This window comes from Ammodytes marinus, assembly GCF_949987685.1.
Source record: "Ammodytes marinus genome assembly, chromosome: 9".
NCBI classification, from domain to species: domain Eukaryota; kingdom Metazoa; phylum Chordata; class Actinopteri; order Uranoscopiformes; family Ammodytidae; genus Ammodytes; species Ammodytes marinus.
In genome coordinates, this window is record NC_137213.1 from 19,896,566 (window position 1) to 19,911,495 (window position 14,930).

At 43.2% G+C, this 14,930-nt stretch overlaps 2 protein-coding genes across 2 annotated transcripts; both read left to right on the top strand.

The window, feature by feature from the left end:
* Nucleotides 1-2,700: 2,700 nt before the first annotated feature.
* On the top strand, nt 2,701-7,740 carry LOC307255130 (C2 calcium-dependent domain-containing protein 4C-like; the record flags this gene model as incomplete). The annotated part of the gene is made up of 2 exons (XM_080033760.1): nt 2,701-3,462; nt 7,189-7,740. 2 exons carry the CDS (start codon nt 2,701-2,703, stop codon nt 7,738-7,740), a joined length of 1,314 nt encoding a protein of 437 aa, XP_079889886.1.
* A 2,687-nt stretch (nt 7,741-10,427) lies between these two features.
* fem1a (fem-1 homolog a) lies at nt 10,428-14,023 on the top strand. Its single transcript, XM_080034663.1, has one exon. It carries the CDS (start codon nt 10,559-10,561, stop codon nt 12,410-12,412), a length of 1,854 nt encoding a protein of 617 aa, XP_079890789.1. The 5' UTR covers nt 10,428-10,558; the 3' UTR covers nt 12,413-14,023.
* The last annotated feature ends 907 nt before the right edge of the window (nt 14,024-14,930 follow it).

Genomic DNA, 14,930 nt, shown 5'->3' on the forward strand with positions numbered 1-14,930 from the left:
TACAGAAGGTCTGGAATCGCTCAATTGACAATGAAGGCGGGTGTCTGTTAAAGTTTTAAACTATTGACCAGAGACCAGTTCTAGTTTTAAACTAGTTTTAAACTACTATCTGATCCTGAATGGGCGCCATGTTACAATCCGTTGTCCATTTCTTTATAGGTCCATGCTGACTAAGGGAAATGAAAATTGAGCGGAAGTAGGTAGAAGGGGGGTTGTGCAGGAGCTCAGAAAAATCCCACGAAGCGCCAAAGAAATGTTTGAGTTGTTGATTTTACTGCTAAACAAAGTCTGCATGTACAGATCAAGGTATCAAATCCATGCGCGATCACACAAAAGGCTTACCTCACGTAGATGCACCAACATTGTTGATGTAATTACTCAGAATTTAATGGAAATTACACACTATAGCTTTAATATAAATAACCACTGCTTTTATTTTTTTTTTTAAGTTTCTTTGTGGCGTGTTAACTTGATTCTGTTCTGAATATAAATTATAATGCCTTGTTAATGAGCTGAGATGGTGGATGTGAACACAGCAGCACATTGTCACTCCACATCCTCATCACTCTGCCACCGGGAAGCCCAATTAATGTTTGCACCAGGCAATAGGCTACAGGGAGAGAGAGAGAGTCACTATCTGACAACAATACTTGAGAGAATAGGTATCACATGAGCACTTTTAGAGAAACCCCAACGACGTTCTCTTTAATAATCGATGAAGCGTGAGATTATATGAAACTCGGATCATTTGTGTGATGAAACAGCAGCCTTTAAATTAGTATGCCGTGAGACCAGGTTGAAATATCAAGGGAAGGTTTCACAACCTTTCTCATTGGCTCACAAGTCAGATACCCCCATCGTATAAAGCGAGAGTGCATGTTCCAGCAGCCTTTTAACAGCTGGTAATCGTTTTGGATCACAACTAACGGGAAAATACCTTTTTACGCTTGTGTGCTTTGGAGAGGCTGCAGAGGAGCGCGCGCCGGCAATCAATTCTTCTTCGAGGGAAAAAAAGAGTTTTACAGCCAACAGGTTGGTTCATATTTCATGTGCTACGCGACGGCAGCTATAATGCTTTGTTTTAGGGTTGAAAAGTTATTTTGGTTTTGCCCTTTTTTGTTTATTTCGTGAATTGAAGTTAATAAGAAAAAAATTGCTGTAGTCTAATTTAATAAGTAAGGCTAATTAGTTTGAAATCTCTCTTTGGCGCTCGTGTAGCCTCAATGTGTTATTTTTGGGTTATTTTTGTCTCACTGTGTTTCAGCAATGATTTCACATATCAGTGATTCTTGAGAACCGGGACAAAAAGCCGTCTTCCATATGTAACTGCTGTTATCTTTAAAAACATTTTAAGAATAGAATGTCTGGAGCACAATTATCCCCTTAAATTTTATTATATCATTATTATGTAAAATATGTGACACTTGTTATATTCTCACAACGTCCAAAACACTGTGTCCACAGAGAGGGTTTCAATCTTTCATATTCAATAAAACCTATAAAAAAATTACTTAAATGATTAAAAAGTTATTTTTTCACCAAAAGCAACACTAAAGAATCTCTCATATCAATAAAAACAGTTTTTCTTCAACACATTCATGTTTTATATGGTTTCAAAGTGGTGGGACACTTTTTGTCACCACCGTCAGACAATCCATTAAAATGTAATTAAATCAGCCAAAAAAAAAGGGCAGCTGTCACCATGAAGGACCTCTTGTCACATTCTACCTCTGCAGAGTACATTAGAGTCAGACAGGCTCTGATAAGTGTTGTAGTTTTAGAATATTTTACATTCCAAATCTTGAAAGTCCTGCGTCACAACCATGATACATCAACACCGACTTACAATTTCTGAAGAAGTTATTTGAAATGTTTCATATTTTCCTGAAGTAGTTCCTACTAGCACATATCATCAACAGAAAAACCAAATGGCTACTAGAAAAACTATATTTGTTCTGTTTAAGAAACGTTAAATATGTCAACTCAGTCAGATGTCAAAAAAATGTATATTCATATACATTTTGAAAATATTTTGTGTGACCTCTGTCAGTCTTGATGAATATTTGTGATCACTATACATCTCATGGGGCTAGCATAAATTGAGGGGAAATTAATTTGTGTTTTTGGTGTCTGACGGTGTAGACACAAAATAAGGAATGGCATCAAAAAAGCCCATTTTGATAAGGAATGGCAAGGTAAAAAGCCAATTTTGATAAAAAGGACAAAAGCTGGGAGGTTGTGTCAAAGCTTAGCTCAGTAGCTTAGTTGGATGCATACATGTAATTTAATTTGCCAAAACATAGTTTTTTTTTCAACATTGCACCCTGTTTTGTCCCACTTCTCAAGAATCACTGATATAACTGATGTGCTCTTTGGCGTTGCTTTGGCACTTAGTCTACATTTTGGAAGAAATGTGCGCATCTTGGCTTTCAACCAAAATGTTTACACTTCAATCCTCTTCTCATTAGTAACTGAGCTGCACTGGTCATTAGCCTACAGTATTTTTCTACTACGGTGAAATAAACAACACAGATTTAGCCTAAACTTCATTATATTCGTTATATGGAAAATATTGTTTAGTCAATAAAACAATGCATTCTGTGATTGGGTCTGTTTTGCTTTCATGCAGCACTTTTTTCTGTCATTAGCAGTCAGAGAAAGTGTGAGCTGAAGGGTTAGCCTATATAACTGAGTGTGGGCATGTGGCTACTGGAGAAGCTCCGTAGCTCTGTGGAGAGCAGTGGTGGGACACAATCCCAGCACCCGCATACGGTGGAGGCCATCCCTGTCTCTGTCTACGCCAATGTGCTCACTCCTCAGAAGATCCCTGACTTCTTCATCCCCCCTAAACTCATCTGCTGCCCACCAGAAGAAGACTCTCTGTCCCTGGAGCCTCAGCACTTCTCCAGCCTGCGACCGTCCTCCTCTGACCACGATGCCATCTGCAGCCAGAGCCCCAGAGCTCGCACCAGCAGCAAGAACTCCTGCAGCCCTCGTCTCTTCAACCGTGGGGACGTGCGCAGTCTGCAGAAGGCGGCCCACCGTCACATCATCTCCATAGAGAGTGCTGATGAGCCGGCTCCCGGGTCTGGGGGAGACAAAAGGGGCAGATCTGAAGTCAACACAAACGCTGACCCCCAGTCCCAAACCGCCATGTCCCTGCCATACGTCCCCAAGGCTCAGACCTCCTATGGCTTCTCCACGCTGGTGGAGTCTCCTCACACCAGGCGCAAGGAGAGCCTGTTCCACAGTGACCCCGGCAGCCCTCTCACCTCCCCCAACTCTCAGAGGCGCTCCCAGGGGGGCACGCTCCTGGCCCCCGCCGACTCCAACCCCTACCGCTACTTCAGCGGCGGGGAGAGCGACACCTGCTCCTCTGCAGAGTCCTCCCCCTTCACCTCCCCTCTCCTGACCCGCTCCGCCTCTCTACTGCGCTCCATCACTCAGGAGACACAGGCCAAGGTGAGGACTGTTTCAGTGAGTGTCTGTCTGGTGTACATGGTTTTGCTGTAATGGATTTATTAAAGGTGGAGTCAGTGAATATTAGGGGTGGGAAAAATAATTGATTCTCCGATGCATCGCGATTCTCTCTCGAACGATTCTGAATCGATTCAGATAAATTAATAATTTTTTGTTGTTATATATAGGGGAGAACGGGGTAATCTGAGCCACTTTTTACATTTGCTCCCCTCTAAGCGAGCTAAAATGATTTATCACTCAAATTTACACATTTCCCATTAATTCAGGAGTTTTCCTAGAAATGGGCATTAGCAGAATTTTTCAAAACAAAGGGCAGTGAAAATATGATTGTTTTAAAAAAAGTTGTCATGTGGCTCACTTTACCCCAGCTGTGGGGTAAACTGAGACAGACCAGAAAAATATAGGGGGTAAACTGATCCACTTGCTTTTTCCACTCTGAAACTACCATAACAACACATATTGTAACAGTTAGAATCCTGAAAGCTAGCCGCACATTCCAGAACTAATGTCGGACTAGTAAAAGAATGATGGGGTTTGGTGATTTAAGCAAAGCAAATTTTCTAAACACTTGAAAGTAACTCTGAACAAAATCAAATACAACATATTATAATTAAAAAGGTTTTAATAAGATTCAAATGAAAGATAGAACCAATACAGTCTGGGGGTCAGAACACAGGACCCTTAGAGCCAGCTTGTGTCTGGGGGTCAAAGCATAGGAAAATCAGAACCAGCGAGAACAGCCTGGGACTCAGAACACAGGAGAAGACCCAACTGGATTATAACACCAGCCTGTCATACTCTACAACTAGGCCTACTCTACATTCCAGCCCTGAAGGTTACAGGGAAAGATGAGAAGGTGCTCTTGCCGTGTGGTTGCCCCAGGTCGTCTTCCTGGTGTTTTTCTACAATGTGTATGACATTAAAATAAAACATGTTATGTAATATTACATTAAAATATGTTTAAGACAAAACTTTACTTGTGCCTCATGGTGGGGGAAAGTGAGACAATGCCTCACTTTCCCCCACAGCATTTGGCTCACTTTCCCCACAATTTGTGAAAAACTACCTCTCTTAGCATTTCAGGCTAATCTTTAGCTAATATCATCACATGGTTTTTAGATGTTGGTAGTTCATCAACACGTATGATAGAAGTTTTTCTACGTGAATACATTTGCTTTGGCACAACAGTACTTGCATGTAATATACCTATTTTGGTGAAAAAAACATGCTTACCACAGCACCATGAGGTCCTCTCTTTCAGGGCCATGGGGAAATGAGAGGGGCTTGAAAACATATAACTCACATGACCAAAAATGTTTTCCGTTGCCTAGATACAGGGGGTGGCTCACATTACCCGATGCCTCAGATTCCCCCGTTCTCCCTATATCATTTTCTATATACTACTGTATATATAGCCTATATATATTTTTTTTTAATTTTATTTATTTTTTCGTAAATACTCGTACTTCCTGCGCCATTGCGCATGCACACCACACATGTTACAAACGTGGCTACAAAAGGGCTGAGAGCCGCAAACCCATAACCTGCACCGGCTTTATCTCTGTTTACGTTTTTGTATAAGAGCTGAATTCCAAGCTATACTTTTTGTACAATGTGTTGAAATGACATAGAAAATAATAGATAATAGAATAGAAATCCTATAGAAACATGATTTACGAGATTAGAAATAAAATAAAACTGAATCGGTTTAGTTTTTACATACTTCCATATTGTGTTGAAATGAAAGCTGCATTGATTATTGCCCTGTTCATAGAAAGTCTTATTTGTGACAAGAAAAGCTTTTCTCTTAATAAAATATTAGAGAAGGCAGTAGGAAGTGATTAGCAAACTCAGATGTGTATATAAATATATATTTTTGAAAATCACACATGGGTATGTACATAAACATTTTTTGCATTGAGATGCATTGAAAATCGAAATCGAATCGAATCGTGAGGTGCCAAGAGATTCCGACCCTTAGTGAATATGGATGATGCTTCTTGTCAATAGGGCTGTTCCAGACTCAGAATTGTTCTCAGTCGAATCCGATCAGCTTGTTTTATCCTCACCGAGCCGGTGACATTTGCATAAATCAATATGAGAGCTTTCCTGTTAAGTGAAAAATGAGACGCTTGTGGTTTAGACAAGGGGCTTCAGTGTTTCCAAGGCAACCCAGCTTTAATACTACTAGTAGGCTACACCTTGCAGAGAAGAATTCATATATTGATACTTTTGCCATTTCCAGTTTCGATTTCCAGCTGTTAAAGATGCTCAATGCGCATGCTCACAACTTTCTTCTATAGTGTTTGAGATGAGATGACACATATTGCCCCCTACTTTTTATGATTATGTTTTGCTTTTATCATGTTTTATTATAATGCACAATAAATGGCTCAACTTGAAAAATCTACGTCGACTCCGGGGCTTCCGAGTGATGATTCAAAACATTACTTTAATGGGCTATGGGCTATGAGCTGTCAATGTGGTTTATGTTTATGCTAACCCAGTGGCGTTTCCAGGAAATTTTGACTGGGGTGGCCAAGGTGGGCCACAGAGCTAGAGTGGGTTGGCCATCCCACACCTGAATGAATAGTATGTGATATGCTGTACAACCAATTCAAAGATAATTTATAATCCCAAATGCCCAAATCATGTTAGTATCCATTGTAATGTTTGTCAGAAAACTAAACCCTTTAAGGGGGTTCTGGGGGCATCCACCCCAGATTTTTTTTTTGTGTTTTTAACATGTAATCTTAGCATTCTGGTGCATTCTGGCGAAGAGAATAAAGAAAAAAGTCAACATTTATTTCAGTTCAGATGAATAGTAAAATTAGCAAGACAACATAACTTGCTAGCAGCCAGATGCCTAACAACTGGACAGAGGGACAGATGACCACTAGCTTTTGACCAAATATCTTTCTAAAAAAATAAACGTTTATTTATGAAATTCTGCCCTTACTAAGAACATGTTACACTAGCTAACTACAAACTTTTATTTTTTTATTCAGATTTCAAAAATCTGCTAGGGCACGTGCCTATACACGTGACCATACACCTGCATGGGTGGCACGCGTGTCACAAGCACACTTATGCTGTTTTCAAGACCTTTGCTGACCAGAGACTTGAAAATTGCAAACTGATCTCATATCAGTGGATTGGAGTGTTTGTGTGATGAACGTGGCAACTACCTATCACAAAAAAGTTAAGAAAGAAAAAAAAAATGCATATCATCTCTGAACTATAGGCTACATAAGGAAAAATAAATAAAAACATCCGAACTGGGGGGGCCACTGGTGTGGCCAGTAAGATTTCAGGATTATAATCGCTGAGCCTGCCTTTAAGGGGGCAGCCCTTGTTATCAAAATCACTTTTTGTCAAAATCAGTGAATATCTCCTCACTATCCGGTACCTGTCCATAGTGTTTGTGCGCTGAATAAAAATCCAGTGAAAATAAAAAGCCTAGGCTCTTTAAACGGGCTTACCCATTTGCCTTAACACTGTATTTCTTCCAGCACTCGCACTGTACAGACAGTTAGTGGATTGTGAGGAGATATTCCGATTTTGACAAAAAGAGTTTTTGACAACAAGCGTTCTCCAGAATCACTGACTCCACCTTTAATGAATGTGCTAGGTTTTTCCTTGCTCGATTCATCACGAGTTTCCTTTTCGTATGTTTACCAGTTGTTTTTACTCTCTCTCCCTCTTAAGATGTCTCGAGCCAAGCACTCCCTGACACGCCACAGCTCTCACTCCAACGACGATTGCAGCTCGGCAGACAACAGCCCCAACACCCAGCGCCGCCACAAGCGCTGCCCTCCCTCCCCCGCCTTCCGTCGCTGTAAAGGCAGTGGCTCCAGGGGCGCTGCTTCAGACCTCCTGCAGCGCCAGCACACCGTCAACCTCCACAAGGGGGGGACACTGAGGCTGAGCACCCACTACGAGCAGGGGGCGTCAAGGCTGAGGGTGCGTGTGCTCACCGCCGAGGCCCTGTACGACATGCAGACGGACCTTAAGAGCATCAACTGCTGCGTGGCCCTCTACCTCAACCCTGGCAAGCAGCAGAAACAGAGGAGCACCATCATCAAGAACAGCAGGAATCCCGTGTTCAACGAGGACTTTTTTTTCGACGCGCTGACCCAGGCGGAGGTCAAGAGTTTGGCCTTGAAGATAAAGGTGGTGAACAAAGGCACCAGTCTGAGGCGAGACGTGCTTCTAGGAGAGAGGGAGGTGCTGCTCAGCGAGCTGCTCGCCACACTCTAGAGAGTGCCTCCTGTCAAAACTTCAGTGAAAAACAAAGCAGCTGCACATCTTGAGGGCCCTTTTATCTACAGCTAGATTTCTATTCCACATATCCGATTGATACTGGGCAGGTGAAAGCATTCTGATCTTGCTGATGACAAGGGAGTTGTATCGTGCATACTGTGTTAATTACATCACTGGAAAACAAACAGATGTTTCTGTAAAGTCCTACATGATAACAATCCCTAGCCTTACTTCAGAAGTCAAACAAATGGAGGCCACCGTTACTTACATGCATACCAGTATATTAGCAACGTAAACGCTGGAGCCGTTGTCCTTGTTTGTGTGCTCCTCTGTCAGTATTAAGTTGTTGCCCTCTCTGGTGAGCATTGTGATGATGTGGCTCAATATCATATCAGCTGTGTGGTGCAATGATGCTCGTCTCTGAGTCGGAGATGTGCTTTTTGTAATAATGCAGTAATGAAACATGTGGGGTTTTGCACGTGCCTGTGGAAATGATGAATATTAACTCTGTGTACTTGAAAGAATTTATATATTTGGGAAATGTAAATGCCAGTGCACGTAATGTTAATAATGCCTGTTGTTACATGTTGTGACATGCTTATGAATAACTTATGAATTAAAAACACTGAACTCTCGCTGATGATTTTTGCAGCTTTGAGCTTTTTCTCTGTGATTTAGTCTTCTTACAATTGCCCGAGAATCGAAAAGCAAGCCCTTGGAAATGATTAGAAACCCCCCTTCTCTGTTCCCTCAAGCTTTTCCATTTTTGCAAACAATTTCGGAGGCCGGTTCCTCTCGAGACACATGCTGGATGTCATTTGTGAGTCTTTTAATCCTCAATCACTGCACGCAATATTGTCTCCGTCTGCATTCCAACTCCCTGTTTAATTTTAAAAGCACATTTTCTACTCCAGCAGTCCTCCAGTGAGCTTCAATATTTATTAGGTATAGCAGGAGGTCTGATCATGCAAATCAATCGTTTTTCCTGAAACGCAAGCTTTAGATGTAATAAATAATGGATGGATCCGTACTGAGAGGTTTTTTATCTAGATTGATATGTTCAATACTTGGGTTGATAATTGGAAATGCACCTATGCTGAGGGAGAAGGCAATAAGAAATACAAAACACATACTGGTGTAATCCGCACACAGTAATAAAAGAGCGTTATTGAAGTGTGGATCGTATGCCTCCTCTACTGGTGAAACATCAGAATGACGCTTCACGATGCTTAAAAAAGGGTGGAAATTCTTGAGAAGTCTCTCTAGTTTATCAGGGTGATCTGCATTCTGCAGTCAGCTTCATTTGCTTTTAAAGGACTGAAACAACTCCAGTTCATGTGTGAGCTCAAAGGAAACATGAAAGAAAAGAGAAATAACATGTGAAGCAAAGTAATAATTTTCTTTCCTCTGTAGACATAGTAAGGGAAAAGATTGAACAATTATTGTTTTATAATCTCTGAATGAATTAAACCATGAATCTAAATCTGATGACGGTTGGTGGCTTTATTGATTGGAAAGCAAAATGTGAGGGCCTTCCAAAAAGATTTCTTTAGAAGCCTTGAGACTGTTACTGTGATATTTGAAATAAAATATTTTTAGTTAAATTTCAGCGGTCAGTGCAGCTCTCTTTGTAATATTGACTGAGTTGAGAGACTCCTTCCAGAATTTCCTTGGCACAAGATCAACATTAGACAACTTTTTTTCAAATATTTTATTTATAATAAGAGTAAATACAGATTATATAAAGACAAAAATACACTCTACAAATTGTAATGTTTTTTTCGTCTAGGAAATAATTGAAAAAATGGCTTTCTGATGCTGTAGAAGACAGAGTTATCATTTCATTATCATCCGTATGTATTTCCCCAGGAGTGAACATATTCTACGAATTTATAAAATGGTATATTCCTACATTAGGCTACCACTCAGCTCTCATATAGGCTACATACAATATACAGAATACCAGGCTGCATATGCTCGAAGGAGGTAGACGTGTTTCATGCTGTGGAGAGGAACAGGCGAAAAGCAAATATCTGCATTCCAATAAATGTAAACTCTTTGTGAATGTATGTATGGTGCTTTTAATGCTAAAAAAATAATATAATGTTTTACAAAATGATCATGTATGGACCTATTCAAGTCAATAGCATATTGATGCCACTGATGATCTGAAATGAATAAAAAATCTATACATTTTATTAATTAATTGATCCAATGGCTCGATTGTATGAATATTATGCCCTACCGGCAGTGGTATCAGTGGTAGCCTATTCTATTCTCTAACAAAATCTCTATTTTCTATAACCTCTTTTTATAAAGGCTACAGACCATGAGTATAACGTACGTCTCCACGGTGAAAGCGATTCATTTATTCAATTACAATTACAGCAAATCAGCAGGTGTGCTCGATTAGTGAGCCGAGCATCAACTGCCTTTCTCTTCCTAACCGAGGTAACGCTCCTAGTTGGTCTCAACAATCATAACAAACGAACCCATCAGCTGCTGGTTCATTTAAACGCACGCATCATGGGAGATGTAGTTCTCTCACAAGTAAACACGCATCCCTCTTTCGGAACTGGGAATTCCGTCAAAACTACGTCACCCACAATGCCTCGCTGAAATCGTAAACATAGACCTGTCAAACAACAAAAACGCCATCTTGACAGCACCCTCAAAATGGCAGAATGATGAGAGCTGGAAACCGTGTCCAAACTAAGATTCATGCCCTCTGCTTTTTAAAAAGAGACTCGTCAGTTTTTCCATAACCGAGTGGTTATGGGGTTGGTGTCCAGCTCGACAGCAAAGAGCCTGTAAAATGGATGTAACGACGGCGGTTTTCAACGCAGCCAAAGATGGTAAGCTGAAACTTATCCAGAAGTTGCTCAGCAACAAAAGTCCAGAGGAGCTGGAAGCTTTAGCCGAGGAGAAAACTCAGGGGGGCACCCCTCTGCTAATAGCCTCTCGATACGGACACTTAGAGGTGGTAGATTACCTCCTTGAACATTGTAAAGCAAATGTTGAACTCGGGGGGGCAGTTAACTTTGACGGCGAGACGATCGAAGGGGCTCCGCCGCTGTGGGCGGCGTCGGCAGCCGGTCACCTCCCTGTGGTTAAGACGCTACTAAAACACGGTGCTTCAGTCAACAACGCAACACTAACTAACTCAACGCCGCTGCGGGCTGCCTGCTTTGACGGTCACCTGGAGATTGTCCGCTACCTGGTGGAGCACAAGGCCGACATGGAGGTGGCCAACCGCCACGGCCACACGTGCCTCATGATCTCCTGTTACAAGGGCCACAAGGAGATAGCCAAGTTCCTCCTGGACCGCGGTGCGGATGTCAACCGCAAAAGTGTGAAAGGAAACACAGCCCTCCACGACTGTGCTGAGTCAGGCAGCCTGGACATCATGAAGATGCTGCTAAAGTGCAATGCTAGCATGGAGCGAGATGGCTATGGAATGACCCCGCTGCTTGCTGCTAGTGTAACGGGTCACACCAACATCGTAGAGTACCTCGCCCACCAACCTCGCACCTCCAGAGAGGAACGCATCGATGCACTTGAACTACTCGGGGCCACTTTTGTGGACAAAAAGCGTGATCTGTTGGGGGCGATGAGGTACTGGAGAAGAGCTATGGAGCTGAGGCAGCCCGGGGACAAAGCTGGATCCCTGGCCAAGCCTCCCTCTGGTCCCCCTATCCCCGCCTACGGCTGTGCACAGGAGGTGACCACTGCTGAGGAACTGGAAGCTCTCATCACAGACCCTGATGAAATGAGGATGCAGGCCCTTTTGGTTCGAGAGCGCATCCTGGGGCCGTCCCACCCCGACACCTCTTATTACATCCGCTACAGGGGGGCTGTTTACGCCGACTCGGGAAACTTTGAACGCTGCATCAGCCTGTGGAAGTACGCCTTAGACATGCAGCAGAGCAACCTGGACCCTCTCAGTCCCATGACGGCCTCCAGTTTCCTCTCCTTCGCAGAGCTCTTCTCTTTTGTTCTCCAGGACCGGGCCAAGGGGACGCTGTCCACGCGTGTCACCTTCCACGACCTGATGACGGTGCTGGGGAAGAGCGTGAGGGAGGTGGAGAGAGCCGTGGCTCAGCGGGACAACCCTCCGGAGGCCCCTCAGTTCACCAAAGCCCTGTCCATCATCCTGCACCTCATCTTCTTGCTGGAGAAGCTGGAGTGCAGCCCGGAGCAGGAGCACCAGAAGAAACACACGGTGTACCGCCTGCTGAAGCTCAACCCGCGGGGCCGGAGCGGCTTCACCCCGCTGCACATGGCCGTAGACAAGGAGACAACGTCTGTGGGGCGCTACCCTGTGGGGCGCTTCCCCTCCCAGCCTGTGGCGGCGCTGCTGCTGGAGTGCGGTGCCGACGTGGACTCGCGCGACTGTGAGAACAACACGCCGCTGCACGTCGCCGCTAACAACGGCTGCCCGGAGATCATGGCCCTGCTCATGAAGGGCGGCGCCCACTTTGACGCTACCAACGCCCAGAGGAAGACGGCCTACCAGCTGCTGGACGAGCAGAGCAGCGGGCACCCGGCCCTCTACCCACTCAACTACATCACCCTGCAGTGCCTGGCGGCGCGCGCCATCGAGAAGCACAGACTGCCCTACAGGGGACTCATCTCTGAGGAGATGGAGGCTTTCATTGAGCTGCACTGACTCCCACTACTGTCCCCCTGATGAGGCCCACACCTGCACTACTCTTACTGTTCTCCCCCCCCCCCATACTTTACTAGGACCTTTTCTGCTTGGCTCCTGGCCCTGCCAACCAGACCAAATAGCAATAAACGTCCAGCTCTTGGGCTCAATTCACTGGTTGAGATCTGGTCAGTTATCGCTCGACTCTAACGTCAAGTCACATAGACTTTAAAAGTGATATTTTGTTTATTTAAATCTGGGTGAAACTTCAACCTGGTATAGGCTTTAATGAATTGTCCCTCTCTTTTTGTCCTGGTAAAAAGGGCTATGCTATGATGGTGCTTGTGTGTGTTTGGTGGTGTCTGGACTGAATGAAAGATGGGTTTCAGTATCGCTGATGGTAAGCATCTGATCAAACTAGCCAGTGTACATGCATGGGAATGAAAAGAGTGAAAATGGTGGCTGAGTTGTTTTGCAAGTTTATTCAGAATTTAATTTTTTTTTTCAAACACACACCTGATTGCTGGCCAGCTTTGCTTGGTTCTGCTTGTTCACATACAGCCCGCTATGTTTCAGTGATATGAGAAGGTTGGGAATTTACTGTGCCAAACGTCAGCCATGGAGCCATATTCTGTTACAGACTGTAAACTGGTGGCAACTAACTAACCTAAGGGCAAGGCATGCATGAAGTTTCTTTGAAACTGGAGTTTCTTGACATTTCAGAATGTGGCGTGATTTGACAGTCTGCAGAGCCAATATTTTTTAAAGATTGTTTGTGAGATTGTGGATGAGTGGTATCCCTTATTAAGTGAAAGGTACCAGTGCCATTCTATGACCTAACACTCCCCAGTCTCCACACAGACATGTATCACCTTTGCAGTTAGTGATATTCCAATCAGAGTAAAATATTCACTACATAAACAGGTTTAACACAAGACTGTTCTTCAGTTTTACACACACACACACACACACATATCTAAACAGGGTAATAGCTCAAACTTGGGGCTGCTTCAATAGCATTGAAGTGGTAAATATTCTAACCAAGAACATTTTCATAAAGGGTCTGCCTATGTCCAAATGAAATTGTTTTGAAACCAGACCCAAAAGTGTGCCTACATCCCTCTACTTCTGGGTAAATTCAACATCAACAAAATAGATTATAATTCACTGTGAGAGAAGCAGTATCAGACCTGTAGGACATTGTGCCTCTCGTTTTCCATCCTTGATAAACAAGTCAAAAGCCAAAGTTGTCCGACCGAGATCATGTGTCAATTCTGTTTTTTGGAGTAAATTTGCAGTTCACCGAAAACACTGAACAAAAGCAAATCTCTGCAGCCATCCCTGCAGCATCTCAGTCTTATTTTTAATAGTCTCTCTCTCTCTCTCTCTCTCTCTCTCTCTCTCTCTCTCTCTCTCTCTCTCTCTCTCTCTCTCTCTCTCTCTCTCTCTCTCTCTCTCTCTCTCTCTCTCTCTCTCTCTCTCTCTCTCTCTCTCTCTCTCTCTCTCTCTTGTTTATCTTGTCATCATGAATGTTTTATTTGTCTGTCAGTGCTAAGCACCGCCAATTTTAAATGCACACTGAGAGGGCTCTAAATCCTAAATTCACAACTTACATTCAGTCTATGAACTGTCGCTGCCTTTCTCTTTCTCAACTGATTGGTTTTAACTGATGAATAAAATAACTTGAGAACAAAAGTGTGTTGGAGATACTTGAATAAAATTCAGTGTCGCAGCATCATCCCTCTGTGCGTGATCAGTTTCTGTTGTGTCTGCTACACTCTGCAAAAAAATGTTTTGCTTAAATTGATGTGAAGGAAAGGAATCTCCCTCTCCTCTCTTTCTCTCTCTGCGCTCTGTTTTGTCACTTCAGTTTTGTAGCTTGAGTGCTGTTGCTTACAAGTGGGGTATTTTCATCCATTAGATTCATTAAAATGGTTAGAATGGCAGGACATAAAATCATGCCACCCCCGTCAGAGCAGCCAGGTCCATAAAATTATCTAATTTACACAGTGGAAGACATAAATTTAGAGTGCATATAAAGTGTCACATTATCAGAGTATTAAAAAATCATCAGTGCCACTGCCCACGTAATTCAGTTCTTTATACAGAACATGGGCTTTCCACCGCTCTGCTCACATGAACCTGAGTACACTGAGACAAAGTATAACGGAAACTTGATCTTTCCGAGTCCGCCACTCTTACGGTATAAATAGCGCGCAATTAACGTCACTGCTGCAGGGCAGCGGTAGAGACAGGGCACTTACCATGCTAATTTTAGGGATCTTTTGCCCTAGCATCAACTCTGAAAATGGGTATAGCTGTAATTCTATACAGACGGCCAGGTCACGGTGTGACTGGCAGAGTCTGCATAGAGACAACAGACACTGCATTATTCTGACAGGAAGCAGACACAATATGAGCTCATATATTTTAGAGGTGAAGATCCCCGGAGGGTTAGCTAGCTTAACCTGAAATATTAATCATCTGCCATTGTTGCTGTACATGTGGCAGGTGTCATGTCGGCATAGTCAGGAGAGAA